General features: G+C 47.7%; 1 protein-coding gene across 3 annotated transcripts; it reads left to right on the top strand.

The window, feature by feature from the left end:
- On the top strand, positions 1 to 17,794 carry med14 (mediator complex subunit 14). Of its 3 annotated transcripts, XM_010889989.5 has the most exons (29): positions 31 to 514; positions 835 to 861; positions 986 to 1,091; positions 1,293 to 1,466; positions 2,455 to 2,584; positions 2,772 to 2,900; positions 3,120 to 3,227; positions 3,924 to 4,056; positions 4,179 to 4,329; positions 4,426 to 4,537; positions 5,108 to 5,233; positions 5,313 to 5,391; positions 6,121 to 6,280; positions 6,487 to 6,681; positions 6,897 to 7,031; positions 7,269 to 7,345; positions 7,597 to 7,757; positions 8,170 to 8,408; positions 8,523 to 8,675; positions 8,960 to 9,229; positions 9,411 to 9,660; positions 10,443 to 10,565; positions 12,124 to 12,303; positions 12,552 to 12,778; positions 14,618 to 14,797; positions 15,212 to 15,319; positions 15,634 to 15,759; positions 16,610 to 16,799; positions 16,950 to 17,794. In XM_010889989.5, exons 1-29 carry the CDS (start codon positions 342 to 344, stop codon positions 17,021 to 17,023), a joined length of 4,296 nt encoding a protein of 1,431 aa, XP_010888291.1. In that variant the 5' UTR covers positions 31 to 341; the 3' UTR covers positions 17,024 to 17,794. The 3 variants fall into 3 exon arrangements, with proteins under 3 accessions (XP_034144911.1, XP_010888291.1, XP_010888292.1); XM_010889990.5 differs by lacking the exon at positions 10,443 to 10,565 and having other exon boundaries at positions 50 to 514; XM_034289020.1 differs by lacking the exons at positions 14,618 to 14,797; positions 15,212 to 15,319; positions 15,634 to 15,759; positions 16,610 to 16,799; positions 16,950 to 17,794 and adding an exon at positions 12,963 to 13,193 and having other exon boundaries at positions 1 to 514.
- The last annotated feature ends 29 nt before the right edge of the window (positions 17,795 to 17,823 follow it).

Here is a 17,823-nt window from a genome sequence, read left to right as displayed (position 1 = left end):
TTCTTGGACTGTCTCTGTTAAAATTCTTACGAACAACAGTTTTTTCTGTAGCACTCGTTCCACCCTATCCGGATCTTTCTTTCCACCAAACCATGATCACTTCCCGTCAGATAGCAAAGATGGCGGTTGAACAGCATTGAATCCTTTCTGTAATAAGCTATTAAAACGCGGGTATTTTCCGACTTTTCTATGGGGCGAATACGCCGAGCCACTACTGAATAATTACTACGTGCGCAATGGTGTAGAATATGTGTAAGAATAGTTCCAGTTCGAAGTAATTGCGTGTCAGTACTTTTATTTTTTTCGCTCTCCATCTGTGGCGCTTGCCTTGTTATTTTAAAATGGCTCCGGTGCAGATTGGATCAGATGGGCAACTGGTCCCTATCGGGGGTGCCACCTCGGCCACCCAGCCGCCTCCCCCAGGACCTCCAGCCACCCAAGGGGTTCGGCTGAGCCTTCTGATTGAGTTTCTGCTCCAGAGGACCTACCATGAAATCACTCTATTGGGTGAACTGTAAGTAATGACAAGACAGTGAAGTGATATAACTTTACATCATCCCACCGGCATGATCATATACAGTATGTTTGGCATCTGATCATTGTTCTTCAGGCTCAAAATAATGTATAATGTGTTTAGTTTCATGGTAAATTTCTTGTAAAATAGTCTAACTAGTTGTACAAGTACATGGAATTGACCTTTTGTGTTGTATTATGTCTTTATTGTGATTGCAATATTTTTCTCCTGCGTTCATAGTGATTTCAATTTGTGGTAAAATGAAGTATTGATACATAAAAGTAAGCCATTGTGTTTCTGTGTTTTTTATTTTTTTACAGACTTCCCAGGAAAACAGATATGGAAAGGTATGCGTATGATCACAGTTCTCACTGCGTAAATTGACATGGCAAAATGGAATGTTGCAATGAGTGCTATATTGTAGGCTAATTCTACTATGAAAGTGTTTCTTTTCTAACATGTTTCTGACAGAAAAATCGAGATTGTCCAGTTTTCTAGTCGGACCCGGCAACTCTTCGTACGTCTCCTTGCCCTTGTGAAATGGGCAAGCAATGCTGGGAAGGTGGAAAAGTGTGCGGTAAGTAGGCTAGGCTACAATATTATACAATACTCTACACCAGAGTTTCTCCCTCAGAGGACATACACAACCAGATACTAGTTTTGCTCAAGTCTGACCATCTCCCATTTTACCCTCACTGACATCAGTGCAGTGTTTACGTGAATCTTCGATTCAGGCCTACCTAACCGTAACCTCAACCTCTGGTTTCTGCATTGACAGATGATCTCTAGCTTCCTCGACCAGCAGGCCTTCCTGTTTGTTGACACAGCTGACAGGCTAGCATCGCTTGCGAGGGATGCCCTCGTGCACGCCCGCTTGCCCAGCTTCGCCATCCCGTTCGCCATCGACGTCCTCACCACCGGGTCATATCCACGCCTGCCCACTTGTATTCGGGTAAGATACTTATAGCTGTGTGGTCCACTACCATGTTAGCTGGGCGGTATGGGTCCACTAGCATGTTAGCTGGGCGGTATGGGTCCACTAGCATGTTAGCTGGGCGGTATGGGTCCACTACCATGTTAGCTGGGCGGTATGGGTCCACTACCATGTTAGCTGGGCGGTATGGGTCCACTAGCATGTTAGCTGGGCGGTATGGGTCCACTAGCATGTTAGCTGGGCGGTATGGGTCCACTAGCATGTTAGCTGGGCGGTATGGGTCCACTACCATGTTAGCTGGGCGGTATGGGTCCACTAGCATGTTAGCTGGGCGGTATGGGTCCACTAGCATGTTAGCTGGGCGGTATGGGTCCACTAGCATGTTAGCTGGGCGGTATGGGTCCACTACCATGTTAGCTGGGCGGTATGGGTCCACTACCATGTTAGCTGGGCGGTATGGGTCCACTACCATGTTAGCTGGGCGGTATGGGTCCACTAGCATGTTAGCTGGGCGGTATGGGTCCACTAGCATGTTAGCTGGGCGGTATGGGTCCACTAGCATGTTAGCTGGGCGGTATGGGTCCACTACCATGTTAGCTGGGCGGTATGGGTCCACTAGCATGTTAGCTGGGCGGTATGGGTCCACTAGCATGTTAGCTGGGCGGTATGGGTCCACTACCATGTTAGCTGGGCGGTATGGGTCCACTACTATATAAATATATAATTATAATTGTACCTGTCATTTTTTCTCTCAATAGTGTGTTTTGTTTTGTCTTCACCTTGTCTTTTAAACTTCAGTAGCCTGTGTTAGAGTAGGATGTCTGATTTTGATATTCTCCTTCATGTACTTTGTTGGTTGTGTGTGTGATGTGCATCTGTGCACAAACAGAAACCTTTTTGGGGTGTTATCGGTTATCGCCACCTACTGGACTGGAGTGTGGAACAGGGACAAAATGCTCTGAAGCCCCGTTTTAGACAATGCCTTGACAGGTGTTTGTGTGTGTAGGATAAGATCATTCCCCCAGATCCCATCACTAAGGTGGAGAAGCAGACCACCCTGAACCAGCTCAATCAGATCCTGCGGCATCGCCTTGTCACCACAGACCTACCACCTCAGCTAGCGAACCTTACCGTGGGTAAGGAGCCAACGCGCGCAGGCACACACACCTTAATAAAGCTGTAATAAATATCCATTTGAATTTTGAAGTGGCAACCCATAATGTATACCGAACTAAAACGTGAATACATTCCTTATATGAACTGTAACTCTGTAAAAACATTGAAATGGTTCTATATTGAGATTTATGTGTTTGTTTGTTATAGCTAACGGGCGTGTGAAGTTCCGTGTGGAGGGGGAGTTTGAGGCTACTCTAACGGTGATGGGGGACGACCCTGATATTCCCTGGAGACTGTTAAAACTGGAGATACTGGTGGAGGATAAGGAGACTGGAGGTAAGAAATTCAGAACCCACCACTAAATGGTGAGATGCTGTGAAGGTTAGAAATTAAAACTTTGGAATTATCCAGTTTTTCATCCGTGTCCTCTTCCTTTTCGAAATATCCCCGAACATGATGTCTGCGAGAGATGTCCTGTAGTACAGGAACAGTCACTCAAGGTGACTGGCAGATGAAGTGTATGTTGAGGTTGTGGTCTGCTCTGCCCCCCCCCAGATGGCCGAGCCCTGGTCCACAGTATGCAGGTGAACTTCATCCATGAGCTGGTGCAGTCACGCCTCTTTGCAGATGAGAAGCCGCTGCAGGACATGTACAGCTGCCTGCGTATCCTTCCAGTATATCTGCGCGCGGGTGTGTTTGCGCGCGTGCGTGTGCAGACAGTTGCCCCAGGGCCACGTCTGCCTACAGCTGCTGCAGTGATTTTAATCGCGTGTGGGGGTTCAGTGAGTGAGCGACCGGCGGGACTGACCGGCGGTGTTCGAGAGTACAGCAGCCCCAGGCGGCAGCTGCGTTATTAAAGAGCTTTCGGTTCCCCACGAACTGGGTAGAAATATTAACAGTTTGTGTGCTATTCGGTTGGCCTGCTCACCTACTCGCCCACACACACACATACTCCGTCCAGATTCAGCCTCAGCGGTGTAAGGGAGCTACTGGGCAGAGGGAGATTGTGGATCTGGGATTTTTTTTAATCAAAGGCAGAAGTACCAGGTCACGTTTTTATTACACCATGACTAGATGAAATGTAATGTTACACACACACACACACACACACACTCACACACAGGTGTGTTTAGAACACTATCATGCACGACAGGCCATCAGTAATCAGTCCAGAGGATTCATTGGGAGTGTGCTTTTTTTTAACGTAACACATTAAAAAAAATAAAACGTAACGCATTTCTCTACATCTTACCGAGTGTAACGGCCTTTCAAACCCTGGCCCTCGACGCCAACAGCTGGGCCCGCCGTGCGTGTGCCTTCCTGCTGAACACGCCCCTTCCTTGACCCGGTCCCCTCCAGACTCCTTCTGCTTGTCTCTGCAGCTAGAGGTGCTTCACTCGCAGACCCTCATGTTGGTCCGGGAGCGCTGGGGAGACCTGGTGCAGGTGGAGCGCTATATGCCTGCCAAGTGCCTCACGCTGGGCGTCTGGAAGTAAGAGACACCGATTGGCTGAGTGGTCGATTTGTCTAGCTTGTCAAATGAATACTTAATCAGAGGGAAACTGGTCCGAAGTCATTTTCTACGTCTTTCTTTCGTCGTCTCTCCGTCTCCAGTCAGCAGGTCCTGGGAAGGAGGACAGGCACCGCGTCAGTCCACAAAGTCACTATCAAGATTGACGAATCGGACGGCTCCAAGCCTCTGCAGATCTCCCATGAGCCTCCGCTGCCGGCCTGTGACTCGAAACTAGTGGAGAGAGCCATGAGGGTGAACTAACGCCTCGTTCCTCGTAGTCATAATACTCCGTTCCTTTGTTGTTTCCGTTCCTAGTTTCCATGTATGTGTTTCCGCCCCCTCCTGTAGATCGACCACTTGTCAGTGGAGAAGCTTCTGATTGACAGTGTGCACGCCCGCTCACACCAGAAGTTACAGGAGCTGAAAGCCATCCTGAAGAGCAGCAACCCCAGTGACAGCTGTGAGTCCCTGTCCTCACCGATATGTGTATGGTAGTCATACTACGTTTTTGCATGTCAGCCAGTCAGAGAGTTTTAGCCGACTCTCTTATCCAGGGGGCGACTTACACTGGTGAGTGCTTAGATTTTCCTATTGACCCCCTGTGGTACGAGGCACCCACAAACACCTGCTCTTACCAAGTGAGGCACTAATACCGCTACGACTACTGCCAGCTTTTCACATGCATTTGTTATCCGTTTATACATGGTTTATGCTGTACTGCTTCCACTGCTGTTACTGCTGCTCCTGCAGTACTATGAATACTTATCCCCGAATAGACAAATGGAAAAGCTTGAAACAAGTGCAGATTTGACCAGCCAATGTATTGAGTCTTCCAGATGTCTTTTATTTCTGGATGCGATTTATAGCTAAGCAGCATGTCTGGACCCTGTTAATTATGTCGTACTACATTATATTACCGTGTCTTTAAAATGGCGTCTTTGTCATTGGGTGCAATGATGGCCTGCCCTAACACACCGCCCTGAGCCTAGACGACACGGATGAGAATGTGCTTGTCATTGGTGCGTTTCAGCGTTCATAGAGACGGCTCTGCCCACCTTGGTGATACCCATCCTGGAGCCTTGTGGACGGTCTGAGTGCCTGCACATCTTTGTAGACCTGCACTCCGGGATGTTCCAGCCCATGCTGTATGGGATCGGTGAGCATGGAGTCACGCGCACACACAAACCCGTACACATGTAACGTACACAGTACTCATTTGGTGTTTTCGTCCCCAGATCAATCCATGCTGGATGACATCGAGAAGACCATCAACGACGACATGAAGCGCATCATATCCTGGCTTCAGCAGCTTAAGTAAATCCACTTCCTGTCTCTGTCATACTAGGTCCTTGGTAGTTTATACTTTGTACTATGCCAATTTAGATACGAGAACAGGTTAGGGTTGTAAAATGTTGGAATATGTTACTGGGATTTTAAAATCATAGAACTGATCTTATTTCTAGATTTTATTTTACCCTAAAGTGGTTTAGTATTGTGCGTGGTTGTGCGCGTGTGTGGGGAACATCTTATTTCCATGCAGGTTAAAAATATCTAAAAGGACTCTCAATAAGATGTAGGCCAGCATGCGGCTGTGCCGGTTCAGTCTGTCGTCTGTCAGCCACGATTTAGTGTCATATGGAATTTACTAGAACGGGCATCCACATTTAAGTGAGGGTTCTGTTACTCAGTTGCTGTTATACAGTCCAACCAGGAAATGGGCTGTTATTCCGTTAGGGAAAGTGTTACTGTGATAATTATGTCTCACAGGACTGTGATTGGTGGATTGGGAAATCCAGTCTGGGCTGTGTGTAGAATGTGCCATATTTCAGTTTACTAATGTGTCTCTCCCTCTTTCTCATATCCCCCCTTTCTTTGTACCCTTTCTCACTTTTGCCCTCTGGTCTCTGCCCTCTGGTCTCTGGTCTCTGCCCTCTGGTCTCTGCCCTCTGGTCTCTGCCCTCTGGTCTCTGCCCTCTGGTCTCTGCGCTCTGGTCTCTGCGCTCTGGTCTCTGCGCTCTGGTCTCTGCGCTCTGGTCTCTCCAGGTTTTGGTTAGGAGAGCAGAGGTGTCGACAGTCGGTGAAACATCTCCCCACTGTTTGTACAGACATACTACACCTCTCCAACTCCTCCACCCATCCTGCGGGCAGCCTATCAAAACACAAGCTCTTCATCCGGCTGACCCGCCTGCCACAGTACTACATTGTAAGCCCCTCCTACCTTAACGGTACCAGTTAAATCTTTACTGTGCCCAAACCGAAGTTGTTAACCATGTAGACAAATCTTCGTTACTATTCTCCTTCCTTCGGTTCTCTTGTCCGTCTGTCCCTCCTCATGCAACCTGTCTCTTCCTGCTCATCTCTTTTTGTGCCTCCCTCTTTCTCCCTTATCATTCTGTCGCCTGTCTCCAGATAGTGGAGATGCTGGATGTACCCGGCTGTCCCACCGAGCTGCAGTACAAGTACTCCTTCCTGTCCGTGTCTCAGTTGGAGGGTGAGGAGGGCCCTCCGTGTGCCCAGCTCTTGCAGCACTTCAAGCCCAATCTGGAGCAACTGGTCATGGACAACACCTCTGGCCGAGGGGCCCGTCCCGGAGCTAAGAGAAAAGTAGGAATGGATTGCAGTGCTTCTTGCGGGGGTGACACTGATTCAATGTCTAGATGATTTGAAACCATATCCTAAAAGTAGACGAAAGCCCAATAATTGAAAACAAATAGTTCCCTGAAGTGGAAAGTGTGTAATAAATAAATAAATAAATGTATTATTAATTTCGTCAGTAGGTGATTGTCTGGCTGTACACTTGTCTCTCCTCTGCCCTCCAGTTGTCAGGGGACCAGGGAGCTGTGGAGCCCAAGAAGCCCAAGCGCTCTGGGGAGATGGCGGCCTTCAACAAGGAGCTAGCTCATCTGGTTGCCATGTGTGACACTAACATGCCTTTCATAGGCCTTAGAGTGGAGGTAGAGATGGAGGGAGGATGCTCTCGGTTTTATATCTCTAAACAATTATTTCCCCCCTGTAAATGCAACTTGTGTTTTTCAAGGGGGACCTGAGAGGAGAGGAGGCAGGAATTCTGAAATCTGTTTTAGCGGAACCTGCAGTGGTCGGGTGGATATTGCTTTCGACCGCCTTTCATCTAATGTCTCTCTCTCTCTCTCTCTCTCTCTCTGTGTCTCTCTCTCTCTCTGTCTCTCCAGTTATCTCAGATGGAGATTCCGCACCAAGGTGTCCAGGTGGAAGGAGACGGCTGCAGTCACACCATCCGCATCCTGAAGTAAGACTCCATCTCCCAGGATGCCGCTGTAACAATATGATAGGGGCTACAGTGGGCATACAGTGGGCGGTGCTTAATGAAGAAAAATAAAACACAGATTCTGATGGTGTTCTACTGAATCTAAAGGATTAAATCTCCCGGGGCGTTTAATCCTGGCAGTTAGGGTTTACACAAGATTACTCTCTGGTTTAATGCCTTTGACAGTGGTGGTGGATGTTGGTGACACCATGCTGTGCCTTTCCCTTCCACAGGATCCCTCCATGTAAGGGTGTAGGGGAGGAGACGCGACGGGCTCTGGAGCGCTCCCTGCTGGACTGCACCTTCCGCCTGCAGGGGCGGAACAACCGCACCTGGGTGGCGGAGCTGGTTCTGGCCAACTGCCCGCTTAATAGCACGCACAGCAAAGAACAAGGTACACACACACACACCCACACTCACACACACCCACACTCACACACACCCACACACACACCCACACACACACCCACACACACCCACACACACACCCACACACACCCAGTCCAATATTACTAAAGTAGTCGGGATGTGCAAAAAAAAAAAGTCCATGTTCCCTGAACCTTACCGTAACCATAACTCTAACCTAAATGACCTCACTTGTGCGCCTAAAAGTAACCTAACCTGCAATGCCTAAACTTTACCTAACCCAAACCCATAAAATCAGTTTGTCGTGTTTTACTTACCTTCTGTGGACTTTTTTCATCTACAGAAGGTAAAACATGCCCGCCCGAACACGTGCGCACGCACACACACACTACCCAGGGTCATGGAGACTTGTCCTTACCTCTTCCTTTGTGTCTGTCCAGCCTCCACTCGCCACGTGTACCTGACCTATGAGAACCCTCTCTCGGAGCCTGTGGGTGGGAGGAAGGTGGTGGAGATGTTCCTCAACGACTGGAGCGGCGTCAGCCAGCTGTACCAGTGTGTCCTGGAATTCTCCCGGTCCCTACCGGAGATGCCGTCCTACTTGGGTCTGTTCAGCGAGATCCGCCTGTATAACTATCGCAAACTGGTCCTGTGCTACGGCAGCACCAAGGGCAGCTCGGTACGTGTCTGGTTCCCCCGAGAGGTTTCCCTCTCGCCTGATTTTTTTCCTGTTGGTTTCTGTCCCTCGCTCCTCTCTGTTTTGTGAATTTGTCAGAACTGTCCTGTCTTTCAGGTGACCATCCAGTGGAACAGCAGTACTCAGAGGTTCCTTCTGTCTCTCGGGACTGTGGGCCCCAACTCGGGCTGTAGTAACTGCCACAACATCATACTGCATCAGCTACAGGAGATGTTCAACAAGACCCCGACCGTGGTCCAACTACTGCAGGTACTGCGAACACACTGATTCACACCGCACACACTGATTCACACAAACTACCTCACACACACACTCTAACCTACGCCACACACACTCTAACCTACGCCACACACTGTATCCTGGCGAGTGTTCCCCCACCTGTCAACAAGCTCTCTAGCTGGCTGATCATGTCTGACACCCACGCACATGCACACTGACCTTCACACTGCTACAGGAATACCATCTGCCTGAAAGGGCCGGGAATAACATCCCTTTTGTTTTCTGTTTTCATCCTCCGTCGCCCCCCCGTCTAGGTTCTGTCAGACACCCAGGCTCCCCTGAATGCCATCAACAAGCTGCCCACGGTGCCCATGCTGGGGCTGACGCAGCGCACCAACACAGCCTACCAGTGCTTCTCCATCCTCCCCCAGTCACCCACCCACATCCGCCTGGCCTTCCGCAACATGTACTGCATAGACATCTACTGTCGCAGCCGCGGTGTTGTTGCCATAAGAGACGGCGCCTACAGCCTCTTCGACAACACCAAGATCGTGGAGGGCTTCTATCCTGCCCCGGGACTCAAGGTGTGGAACCGTTGGGTGAATTGTGTGGTTTTCGTGGAGGATTTGAAAGGGCCTACGTGTTGTGGCACGGTTCCTCTCAAGGTTTCTACCTAGCTGCCTTGGTGGGGATTATGCTTCCAATAAACCGCATTGACACCAGATGTAACAGTCATTCTGTTCATTCCCTCTGTCTTTCTGTCAGACGTTCCTCAACATGTTTGTTGACAGTAGCCAAGATGCTCGACGACGCTCGGTCAACGAGGACGACAACCCACCCTCGCCAGTTGGAGGCGACATGATGGACAGCCTATTGAACCAACTACAGGCCCAGCAGCCTCCGCAGCCAATGAGGGGGGGTCCTGGGGGCGTGTACCCTCCCCTCACGTCCCCCCCCACCCCTTACCATCCCAACGTGGCGCCCTCGCCATCCATGATGCCCACACCGTCCCCAGGTGCGTGCGTCTGCGTGCGTGCGTGCGTGCGTCTGCGTGTATGTGTTCTTTGTGTGTCTGTGATGTGCCACGCCTGCTTGGCCTCCCCCAACAGGACAGAGGAAAAACACAGAACGCTCTCTTGTCCTCATCCATCCTCCACCTGCTCCATTATGTCACTGTGTTTTCACCTCGCGCTGCTCTCATCGGCATAGAGGACTGTGTAAGTTGAGTCCGGAAGGTAGAACGCACGCATCCAGTCACGCCTACCCATCTCTGCCTCAGTGCCCGGCTTCAGCGCGGGTATGTGGCTGTGTGTTTGGTTCGGGTTTCGCGTCGATCCTCGGTTCGGAAGTTTAAGATGCGTGCGTATCGCTGTGAAGAAGCCAGCTCTACCCCGTCAGAAAGCTGGTAAAAACCGCGTCACAACGTTACACCCAGTGATGGTGGTAGATGCTCAGCTTTCACAACAAACACAGGGGGCCAAGCATGTCAGAGAAGTATGCTGACAGATCTGTCTTCGGGAGGCCCAGGTCCGGAATGCCGTCAGTATTCCATTCATTTGGAATGGAAACAATATTAAGAGCGTCAAACTGAATCGCCTCGATTTGTTCCACCAAACAAATTCAAAGTATCTTTGCTGTATCGAGATGCATCTCCACATTCTATCGAATCGTCCTTAAAAGGAGAGGTGCCTATCTCCTGTGGCGACTGCGCGTTTTGAATGTTTGTGAGCTGACCCTATTGGCCTGTGTCTGATGAGCGTTTCTGGTCGCTGTGTGCGTTTCTGTGTGCGGGCACAGGGACCATCCATGCGTCGGGCTCCCCTAGCGGAGTGTTGAGAGCCCCCTCGCCTTTTGGGCCCACCCCGTCTCCATCCTCTCTTGGCATAGCTATGGGCCCCGCCAGCTTTGCCAGCCCGCATGGTAAGTGGTTTAAAACACTGACCAAAGGAACGGGCTGGGTTGGGGGTGTGGCCGGTGTTTGGGGGTGTGGCTAGGGCATGAAGGTGTGCTCAGTGAGTAGAACTATAGCCAGTCCCTGGTGCAGTTTTTTATGTAAACTAGGCCTGTGTAGACCGAGGATGTGTTCAGGCAGGCCTGTAGAGATGAGTTGCTGGTTGAGGTTTTAGGGGAAGGCCTGTAGAGCTGGCTGGCTGGTTGAGGTTTTAGAGAAGGCCTGTAGAGCTGGCTGGCTGGTTGAGGTTTTAGAGAAGGCCCGTAGAGCTGAGTGGCTGGTTGAGGCGTTGGAGAAGGCCCATAGAGCTGGGTGGCTGGTTGAGGTTTTAGGGAAGGCCCGCAAAGCTTCGATGCTGGTTGAGGTTTTAGGGAAAGCCCATAGAGCTGGGTTGTGCATTTAGGTTTTAGGGGAAGGCCTGTAGAGCTGGGTGGCTGGTTAGGGTTTTAGGGAAGGCCTGTAGATCTGGGTGGGGGATTTGGGTTTTAGTGGAAGGCATTTAGAGCTGGGTGGCTGGTTGAGGTTATAGGGAAGGCCTGTAGAGCTGGGTGGCTTGTTGAGGGTTATAGGGAATGCCTGTAGAGATGGGTTGCTGGTTGAGGCTTTAGTTAAAGGCCCGTAGAGCTGGGTGGCTGGTTGAGGTTGTAGGGAAGACCAGTAGAGCTGGGTGGCTATTTGAGGCGATTCAGTTTAGGAAACTATGATATGGAAATTTCCTATAATTCAACAGTACACCATGACGCAGCTTGTGAGTACACTGAAATGTCAAGTGTTTGAATCTATTGCCAAACATCCTCATCTGACAGAGTAATATTTTCCACAGCGGGACACATTGTCAGTAGCAAAAGAGTTCCGCCTGACGTAAGGTTGATATGGTAGTATTTCTTTCAAACAACAAATACAGAATGTGAATTTTGTCCACTCTGTAATATTTGTGCCAGTGATTGAATTCAACATATGCAATTACACTGTTAACTAATCAATTGCACTTGTATGTCTAGTAAATCCTTTTTTTTTTGTTTTTACAGCCTATAGAAAGTCAAAACACACCATAACTTATAAGCAATTAGACTAACATATAATTTGTCTAATAGTTGCAAAGTGTTATCGTTACTATTCGACTAACTTATTTTTCAGGGAACAATTTAGGAACATTTCGTCCGTCCTAGGAGGTATGCCTGTCCTGTTCGTGCTCGTGTGTTTTAGAAGGTCAACCTCAGCTTGACAGGGCGGTGGGCACCAAGTGGTGCATTAAGTGTGGACGGATTTCATTGGATAGTGAACTGAGGACATTTGTGTCAATCAGTGGGTGTGAGTCTTTGTCTGTGTAGTTCGGTGCGTCCCAGTTCATGTCTGTGCAAGTTTGTTGGAGTTTGCCGTCATGGAGACCAGTCAGTAGGGGGATGTTATCATTATATTACGGATCTGATGTGTTATAAATTATTATTAATGATGCATTATTGCTGGTGGTTGTTCACTGTTAACGGTGAAGACAAGTTGATGACGATGTGTCTGTATATTTTCAAGGTGCTCTTGACCCCAGTTCCCCCTACGCCATGGTGTCTCCCAGTCAGAGGGGCCAGTGGCCAGGCTCTCCCCAGGTCTCAGGGCCCTCTCCTGGGGCCCGCATCCACGGCATGTCCCCGGGAAACCCCTCACTCCACTCGCCCATCCCTGATGCCTCACACTCGCCACGCGCCGGTCCCAGTGAGTAACACACACAGAAGAAACACCACCCCCATACATGACTCTGAATGACAATCCACTCCTCTGGAACTGTATGTAACATATTGTATGTAGATTGACGGATTAGTTTTGGGGGCTAAAATGCCAACACTCAGCCCTGGGTTTGACACTTGCGCCCTTGGCTAATGATACTCTCTGTCTGCTTGTCTGTCTGCCCGCCTTTCTCCACGCCTGCACTTCTCCCCACCCGCCCGCCCGTCTCCCTCCAGGTTCTGGCGTTATGCCCCCGCCCCGTAAGCTACCTCAGCGCTCCTGGGCTGCCTCCATCCCCACAATCCTCAGCCACAACGCCCTGCACGTGTTGCTGCTGCCCTCCCCCACGCCCTGCCTGGTTCCGGGGCTGGCGGGCAGTTACCTCTGCTCTCCGCTGGAGCGCTTCCTGGGTTCGGTGATCATGAGACGCCACCTGCAGCGGATCATCCAGCTGGAGCCCAATGTGAGTGGTGGAACCTCCAGGGGTTTGGTTTTAAACTGTCTCTGTCCTTTGGTCTGTGTTTCTTTCCGTGTCTGCGCCTTCCTCGCTCACCCACTGGGTTTGTTTTTAATGTATTTCTGTCCTGACACTTCTCTACCTCTCTCCATTTCATCCATCTCCATCTCTGTCGCTCCATCTTATCCAGTTGGACGCTGATGTGAGTGTCATCGTGAGTGTCATTGTGTCTTAGTTTGTTATTGCCGGTCGTTAAAAGTCCTTGTTGAATTGTGGTTTCGATAGGTGTTGATAATGTTTGGGGTTATCGTCCCAGTTCTACTGTCAAAACAAGCTCGACTTAGACGGCTCTTGTGACCTCATCTACATTACCGTTCAAAAGTTGGGGTCACTTAGAAATGTTCTTGTTTTCCATGAAAACATATATGAAAATAGTTTGAATAGGAAATATATTCTGACAATCCTCCATTTACAGCAATTACAGCCTTGCAGACCTTTGGCATTCTTGTTGTCAATTTGTTGAGGTAAACTGAAAAGATTTCACCCCACGCTTCCTGAAGCACCTCCCACACGTTGGATTGGCTTGATGTTTGGAGCTGTGCTTTGGATAATTGTCCTGTTGTAAGAGGGAATTGTCTCCAGTCAATTGCTGTCCACAGGGTATGGGATGGCACCGCAAAATAGAGTGATGGCCTGCCTTCATCAAATCTTCCTGTACAAATCTACCATTTAACCACAACCAAAGTCCCCCCAGAGCATCACATTGCCTCAACCATGCATGACTGATGGGGTCAAGTACTCCTCCAGCATCTGTTCATTTGGTCGGCATCTGACGAATGTTGTTCTTTGTGATACGAACATCTCAAACTTAGATTTGCTTGTCCATAACTTTTTTCCCAGTCTTCCTCTGTCCAGTGAGACTGGTGTTTTGCGGGTATTATTTAATGAAACTGCCAGTTGAGGACCTGTGAGGCATCTGTTCCTCAAACTAGACACTTCGGTATTTGTCCTCTTGCTCAGTTGTGCGCCGAGGCTAATTGTGGTAAGAGTTTGTGCTGTTCTGTGAAGGGTGTAGTACACAGTGTTGCAGGAGATCATCCGTTTCTTGACAATTTCTCACATAATATAGACTTAATTTCTCAGAACAAGAATATACTGCCAAGTTTCAGAACAGTTATTTATTTCTGGGCATTTTAGGCCTGTAATCAAACCCAAAATTGCTGATGCTCCAGATACACAGCTAGTCTAAAAAAGGCCAGTTTTATTGCTTCTTTAATCAGTACAAAAGTTTTCAGCTGTGCTAACAATTGCAAAAGGGTTTTGTAATGATCGATTAGTCTTTAAAAATTATACACTTGGATTAGCAATCACAACGTGCCATTGGAACACAAGACTGATGGTTGTCGATAATGAGCCTCTGTATGCCTAAGTAGATTTTCCAATAATAATCAGCGGTGTCCGGCTACAGTAGTCATTTACCACATTAACAATGTCTACACTGTATTTCTGATCAATTTGATGTCATTTTAATGGACAAAACATTTTCCTTTCTTTCAAAAACCAAAGACTTTCCTAAGTGACCCCAAACCCTTTGATTGGTAGCGTGTCTCCAATTGCTCTGCATCAGTGCTCAGTGCTTTCCCAACCTTCAAACGTTCAACGCAAGCATTAGTGGATAGAAATTAGTTTCCTTATCTGTTAAATTGTGCCTTTTTTTTATTATTTTTTTTACTGTCAATTTCTATGTAGTCATTGAGCTTAACAAGCTAAAGTTGCATTTGTTTTGGTATTTCTTTTCTTTTTTTAATGATAATCCCCTCTTCGTCGTTTCCTCCGTCTGTCCAGCTGTCCATAGTGAACTCTAACGAGCCGGGGGTGATCATGTTTAAGACGGAGGTTTTGAAATGTCGCGTGGCACTGAACCCTAAGACATACCAGACCCTGCAGCTCAAAGTTACCCCAGAGAACGCAGGGCCCTGGTCACAGGAGGAGTTGCAGGTCCTGGAGAAGTTCTTTGAGACCCGGGTAAGTCAAAGTATATCATGTACACACACACACACACCAAAAGGGTTAAAATACATGTGTAGCTGGAATTTAAAATAAATAATACTTTACGTTCTTTTAAAAACCAACATTAATGTACTACATTGTACTATTTTCAAGTATTTGTGTTTTAAGTCAAATGCTTTTTAACTCAAACTTTTAACAACATGATTTGCTGTTATAACTGTTTTTGTTTAGAGCATCTGACCATTAACCAAAGGGTTCCTGGATCACGTCCCCTAGCCGGCAAAAGATGAGAAATTGGTTCTGTCCCCAAGAACGTCTGTGAACCCTAATGTGTCCCAGGTGGTGGCTGTAAATCTCTGTCCTCCCCCCTCTCTCTCATCCTCTTTCTCCTCCCCTCTTACTCCCTCTTCTCTCTCCCCCTCCTCTCAGGTGGCCGGCCCTCCCTTCAAATACAACACATTAAATGCCTTCACCAAACTGCTTGGGGCTCCCACCAACATTCTCAGGGACTGTGTCCGCATTATGAAGCTTGAGCTGGTGAGCACTGTGCGTTGCTGTGTGTGTTGCATGCGGCCTGAAAGGTTTGTGCAGCGGTGATGCTCTTAATTGTGCGTGGCCAAAACCAGCAGGTGCGTTGCTTCAGTCACGCTGGTTGGTATAAAGCTCATAGTTAGTGTCGTTCTGGAAACTCAGGTGACACGTGAGACTGTGTTGATGTCCTGGTGGGTCGTTGTCTGTTAGGCATTTGGGAATCTGGTGACGTGGATTAATGTGCGCCTGTGTTCGCGTGTGAGAACGCGTGTGTCCTCTGTGAAACGTTCCTAAACCCGTGTCACGGTTTCCCGCTCTAGTTCCCTGACCAGGCCACCCAGCTGAAGTGGAACGTCCAGTTCTGTTTGACCATCCCCCCCAGCGCCCCTCCCATCGCGCCCCCAGGGACCATCGCCGTGGTGCTCAAGTCCAAGATGCTCTTCTTTGTAAGTGCCCCTTAACTCCTGTTTAGTTTGACTGTGAGAATTTGTTGACCAGAGAGTCTGTTTATCTGGGGTAATATGGAAAGAGTTTGCAAACAATAGTCTTTGAAGCTATTCAGTGTGTGGCAAACGTGTATTTTGACATGACCAGTTAGGACCTCAAAGAACAACTGTTTTGATAATCTGTTGATTTTCTTTGCAATTTATTTTTTTAAGTTTCCTCATCTTGCATAATGCTCCCTTTTAAAACTACTCCAGAGATCAGTAATAAACACTGAAAACAGAAATTGAAGTTGTTTTACTACTTAGTTTGATAGGTGATATTAAAAATTATTGGTAAATATTGAATCACTAAGAACAGTACAATAATATGCTATAGTACAACTAAATGGTATCCTTCAATGTGTTGTAATTCACACAGAATTACACTACAGTGGAAATAAGGGAATAAGTTGATACATTGCTGAGAACCTTAAAAAGGTGGTTTTTAAAATAGTATTTAAATGTATAGCCACAGAATTTGGGAATTTTCATTGAAATGGTCCAACTGAAATTGTTACTGAGCAACATGGTCACCACAAACAGGAGCCGTATTGAATTAATCTCTGGCGTCCAAGTCTGAAGCAGTCTCTTATATCCGGGGGAAGGATGAGGACCAACAGTTAGTTTAGAGTAGTGATTCCCCCGTGGTCATTAAACTTTGGTGCTGCTCCTCAGCAAAATCATTTTTGGAGCAATGTGGTCTGATGAAATGACTTGTGGAATGTTATTTCTCATGTTTTATTATTATTTTTGAACGGACGCCATAACCAAGTTCCTGGACTAACCCTGTAAATCTCCCTGTTCCCCTCAGCTTCAGCTGACCCAGAGGCTACCACTGCCCCAGGAGCCTGTGAACATCATCGTCCCCATTGTGTACGACATGGCCACGGGCCTGACCCAGCAGGCCGACATCCCCAGGCAGCACTCCTCTTCGGGTGCAGCGGCACTCATGGTCTCCAATATACTGAAGAGGTTCAACGAACTGCACCCCGCGCGACAGGGTCAGTGGGCCAGTCCACACACACAAATGTGGCCTGATTGTGACCAGCATTTCAAAAAAGTATTAGCCCACATGTTGGATGCTTCGTAAAAAAAATTGTAAATTTTATTGGTATTATACCGACTTGAGATGTGTTTTTCTCTCCTTTCAGGTGAGTGCACGATCTTTGCATCTGTCCACGAACTCATGGCCAACCTCAACCTGCCCCCTGTTGGTCGCCAGTAGCAACCAAAACTCCCCTATTGGAAAGAAAGCTAGAACCAGGATCTGCCTCAGTACAGAACCATTCTGGAAGTGGGAAAGGTTCCATTCTGGACTCTAGTGAACTGGAGACGGTGTGCTCTCTCTATTCCCTAATGCAACATTTGTCTTCTGTCACAGCCAACTGACGTCAAATTATTATTTTTTTCTTTCAAAAAAGGAAGCCGAGTTATTCAAAAATGTCTAACACACACTTTGTATTCTTGATAAAGAACACTTATGACACTGTGCAACTGCATGCATGTGTGGGAGTGTAACCTAAAAGACCTGTGCTGCGAAGAACTTAAAACAAATTTTACAAATATTTGGTTTCCCTTCCAGAGGCACTTCTTATCAAGGGATTCACATTTAAGAATATGGGTATTTACCTAAAGATGTACATTGTTGTATATTTCAGCATTGGGCAAAAAGGATAAGCCAGTTCGATGAGTAGGACTTTTGCTAGAGAGTGTGACTTAACAGTCTTTCCTTTTTATAACGCAAGATATCAATACTGTTGTGGTATTGGGGATGTAGCTATTCTTTCTAAGTACACTATTTAAATGTATTTTTGCCATTATGATGTCAAGACCTAATCCCTTTTTGTTCAAACGTGTCACTTTGAATACTGTAAAACTGTGACAACCTTTATAAGCCAGCTGTATTTTATTATGACTGCTTTTGAGTCCTGAATGAAGAATCAAAGAACCGTTGTCTTTCTTTGATAACTATTTAATAAATCTGTCAAAAACGTGAGTTTGGTTTACATTTGCCAATTCTTTTTT

The sequence above is a fragment of the Esox lucius genome, chromosome 20 (assembly GCF_011004845.1).
Source record: "Esox lucius isolate fEsoLuc1 chromosome 20, fEsoLuc1.pri, whole genome shotgun sequence".
Lineage (NCBI taxonomy): Eukaryota > Metazoa > Chordata > Actinopteri > Esociformes > Esocidae > Esox > Esox lucius.
This window is presented reverse-complemented; position numbering and strand designations above follow the sequence as displayed.

Bases quoted from the DNA above. Each gene is read 5' to 3' on its own strand.
- med14 (XM_010889989.5), top strand. From the start codon at position 342: ATGGCTCCGGTGCAGATTGGATCAGATGGGCAACTGGTCCCTATCGGG. The intron at 2,585-2,771 runs GTAAGGAGCCAA...TGTTTGTTATAG, and splicing joins GCTAGCGAACCTTACCGTGG to CTAACGGGCGTGTGAAGTTC. The intron at 8,676-8,959 runs GTACTGCGAACA...CCCCCCGTCTAG, and splicing joins CCGTGGTCCAACTACTGCAG to GTTCTGTCAGACACCCAGGC.